Source organism: Bison bison, unplaced genomic scaffold, assembly GCF_000754665.1.
Source record: "Bison bison bison isolate TAMUID 2011002044 unplaced genomic scaffold, Bison_UMD1.0 scf7180017864300, whole genome shotgun sequence".
Lineage (NCBI taxonomy): Eukaryota > Metazoa > Chordata > Mammalia > Artiodactyla > Bovidae > Bison > Bison bison.
In genome coordinates this window covers 2384104-2388394 of record NW_011494872.1, presented here as the reverse complement: position 1 = coordinate 2388394, position 4291 = coordinate 2384104, and the positions used below count along the sequence as shown (strand labels likewise).

General features: G+C 33.1%; 1 protein-coding gene across 3 annotated transcripts in view; it reads left to right on the top strand.

The window, feature by feature from the left end:
- Positions 1–279: 279 nt before the first annotated feature.
- RIMS1 (regulating synaptic membrane exocytosis 1) overlaps positions 280–4291 on the top strand; it is a 182409-nt gene continuing 178397 nt past the window's right edge. For 2 of the 3 annotated variants that reach the window (XM_010851269.1, XM_010851270.1), the window contains exons 1-3: positions 280–347; positions 940–1050; positions 2591–2690. In XM_010851269.1, coding sequence (XP_010849571.1) covers positions 1015–1050; positions 2591–2690 — 136 coding nt within the window. In that variant the 5' untranslated portion in view covers positions 280–347; positions 940–1014. The remainder of the gene's footprint in view (positions 348–939; positions 1051–2590; positions 2691–4291) is intronic. The other variant, XM_010851272.1, reaches the window with a different exon arrangement.

The window sequence follows — 4291 nt, the reverse complement described above, 5'->3', positions numbered from 1 at the left end:
CGGGGCAGTGCGTGAGATAACCTAGTTCTTTCTATACTTTTTATGTGTTTCTAGGATGAGAGGAAAGATAACCCTCCCCTAGGACAATATGCATTGTTGCACCCACTCATTCTGGGCGTGCAGGTCACAGCCTGTGTAGCACAGATGTGTACAATCTGAGATGCACACACCCAAGATTATGAAATTTATTAACCCTTCATAGATTGAGGAAGTTGCACATAAGGTATTCCTTCTCCACTTCAAAGCCATTGCACTTTTCCTTCTCTCCCTACTGTGCAGGTGACTTGGATTATTACTGGCTGGATCCCGCCACGTGGCATAGCCGGGAAACATCACCTATTAGCTCGGTGAGCATCCGGGGAGGGAGATTTGGGAGCTCCGGGAAGATGTAGGCCGTTCATCCTTTGCTGATATGTGATAGACAGTAACCTTATTCTGCTCCATTATATATCTTATGAAAGAAAATACTGATTTCATTTAAGACAGTACAGTTTTGAAGAAAAATAAGTTAGCACTGAATAATACTTCAAACAAATTTTAAAGTAGTAAAAGCAAGTGTTAAGTAATGGCTATTTGTAAATGAGATATTATTTGCTTAATGATATCAACATCACTGACAACTCAGAATACAGAATCGACTTGACTGATATCAGCAGATACATTTTAATATTTCATTTCATTTCATTTCAGAGCTGTATTTTGGAGAGGTACTTAGATTCTGACTTTTTAGAATGATGTAGTATAATAAGTGCCTATTTCGAAAAAATTACAACTGTAAATGAAAATTGTTATAAGCCAAGGATAGAGCCCACGAGAAGAAGGAATCCCCTCAGAGTGTCCTTAACTGAGGAAATTGCATCACACTACAACCAGTAATTATGTGTGTATAGGAAAGAGAATAGCTGGTTTAGCTTCTTAACTTTGTTCATGTTTTAATAGCATCCTGTAACGTGGCAGCCTTCTAAAGAAGGGGATCGATTAATTGGACGTGTTATTCTTAACAAGAGAACAACCATGCCCAAAGAATCAGGTGCATTACTGGGTCTGAAAGTAAGTATCCTGGTTTATAATGTTTCTTAAATGATGAATTAAAGTGTGACTGCATTCAACAAAGTTTCTTACAGTGGTCATCCTCTCCTCTTCAGAAAAAAGTTCTTCTAGTAAATATATCTTGTTAATATATTGATGGCTTATGGTGTATTTAGTACCTTTATCTGGGCAGTATTTTAAACTCATTTTGTTAAAATGGCATACAGATACGTTAGGAAACTGCAATAAAATGTTGAAAAATAGTAGAATTCTCCTCTGAACATAAAGTTAAAGGACTGTTTTTACATTAAAATGGTTTTAATGGAAAGTAATAACATTAGATAATATGAATCTCATAATTTTATTATATTTTGACAAGCAACCTCAAAGATCACTGAAAAGATTGTTTCCTAAGTGCAATAAAATTTATACCCAAAGAGTAAAATGTACCTTTAAAAATATTAACTGACTTCTAACAGATAAAAAAGCAACTAAAAATTACAAATATTTTGTTTGGCAAGAAAAAAAAATATATATATACATTTTGTTTTATTGTGTGTAACATGTATGAATGTTGTCACATGGTTTTATTTGCTTTCATAAACACTCATAAATGTTGCTTTAAAATGATTATTTATCAAGAGATTGTATTGTATAGTTGGGTAATAGTTTGATCTCCTTAAAACCATTGCCTATGAATCCAACTAAAAACTTTTTTTCAGCTAATGTCACCTTATTGATTATTATCATTAATTCTCTTGCTATGAACTAATTCTGATCACCTCCACTATTGGCCATGTCCCTAATGATCAACTTCAACTTTTGATGATACCCTTCCCATTTTGAATCATATATATTGAGCCCCTGCATTGGGAGAAATTAAACTGAGAACCTTTCAGATATGTTTAATTTTAGTTATTGAGGAAAATCCAGGTGAGCATGTTAACCATTCAGTGCTTTAACTTAGCCTTGGAGACTCAGATTGGATCCTCTATGTATATCAGATGAGGAGGTCATTCAGGTGTTCAGGAGATGTGATAAACTTAGGCCGTTACTCTACACCATGGTGAACTGCTTCCCCAAAGTGGTCTGTTCTTGGTTTAAATTTTAAATCCTCAGTCTTTGTCTTAGACTAAAAATATATGAAAAGGATCAAGTTCCCATGTCACAATAGACCATGGTCAATTATAGAAATTCAAGTGAATTTAGATAAAGAAAAATGAACTCCAGTATTAGTAAAGTGTCAAACACCTGTTGTCTGATGGTGAAAGGGGACATCGTGTATTCTTAGGGGCACATTGTCCCAGACACCCTTTTGTGTGAGGTTGGTACAACGAACCAGTATATAAACTTCCTTAGGACACATTATCTCACATGCAATAGGGTAAGTTCTTGTTGCTACTATGCTGCAGCCCCCTTTAACCAAAAATAGATTTCATGTCATTTTTGTTCCTACATTCAATTCTAAACATATCACAAAATATGTAGGAATAATTCCCCAAACTAAGAGACTTTTGTTTCAGTGTGAGTCTTGGGAACTTACAAATGTATAATTATCCAGGTTGTTGGAGGAAAAATGACTGACTTAGGACGCCTCGGTGCCTTCATCACCAAAGTAAAGAAGGGTAGCCTTGCAGATGTGGTTGGACACTTGAGAGCAGGTAAAGTTCCTCTTTTCATATCTAAGTCATATGTACTCTATGCATGAGTTGGTGGTTTTCAATTTTGGGTAAGTTATGTATGCCCGTTAAGTAAACAAGCAATTTTCATGCAGGCATACAGATATTTTTCTGGATATGAATATTTAATTGATTGTCATAATAGACAACTATACATGAATAGCAGTTTGGAGAGAATGAGTCAAATCTTTGCATTTATTAAAAATAAATAGTTGCAAAATGCCAAAGGATTACTGATTTTTGTATATGGCTACATAATGTTGCTACAAAAGTCTTAAACAGTTCAGCCTGTGAAAAAAATAATGTCAGAGTTTAGTCCTTTATTTTATAAGTCATAGTAATTACTAAAGTTTCTCATAATGGTCCCAAAACACTTATTCATTACTGGAGTTTTTAGTAAAATCTCATCACAATCACATTTCTTACACAGATTATATATTATTTGTTAATTTAAATGTGACATATACTGTTGTATTCATACAGATGTGCTACTTCTTAGTATTTGGAAATTTACATTTTGTTACTTTGTAACCTTAATATTATATAATAACATCATTTACATGTTGAAATGTGCCATACTTAGTAGCAACATATTTTAAAATTTATTTTTGATAAATCTTTTTATTTTTCATTTAGTAAAAGCCATATAAACATATTTTTTTCCAGTTTGCTGTACTTCAGAGTTTAGTAAAAATCTTTTGGTGAGAGTATTTGCTTACTCATTTGCCAGACAATCATAAAGAAAACAGAGTAAGCTGACCTGTCAAAGTGAGGATTAATGACCCATAGCATGTGGAAAGAGAACATTTCTGGACTATTTATTTTCAGTTTTTATACCTTAAGGTTATAATTATTGGAACCTTTAGAAAAATATTCTATTAAGGACAGTTTTGCTGTAACTGATTATGAGAGTGTCAGTTCAGAATCATTCAGATTTTTTTATTTGCTAGGGACGTGCTCTCCAGGTATTATATAGAGGGAAAATCCAAATGAGAGGTTTTTCTCCATCTGCTATATGCACATCTTTGAAGATATGTACTGTCATTGTCCTCTGTTATTTCTCATCAGGGACTATTATGATTCTATAAGAACATAGCTCAATCAGGAGTGACTATGTCATTAAACCGATTCTGCTTGTTTAGGGGCTTGAAGACTTGAAATGTTGTAAGAATCACTTGTTGTCTACTCAAATGTAAGATAACTTTGACTACAGAAATCTGAATTTGGAGATCAGATTCTAAACATGACATTTTTTTTTATTTTTGTGGTTTTTTTTAATAGTTACTTAAGAAAGTCAGATTTTCTATAGTATATATATCCCTTAGTAATTAATTTCACTTATTTAACCCTCTTATGTGCCTGGAGTCTGAGAAACTTTAAAACATTAGAAGCTCTACTTAAATAACTGTAAAACATATAAATGTAGTTTTCACTTGAAGCAATTGATGTGCTTGAAAATTAGACAGTATATTCTGTTTGGTTTACATGTTATTTAGGAACTGTTTTCCTTCTGTTTACATATAAACAGCTTTAGCCTGTAAAACTATTTTGTTTGTTTAGCATGACATTTGTTCAGCATCTGC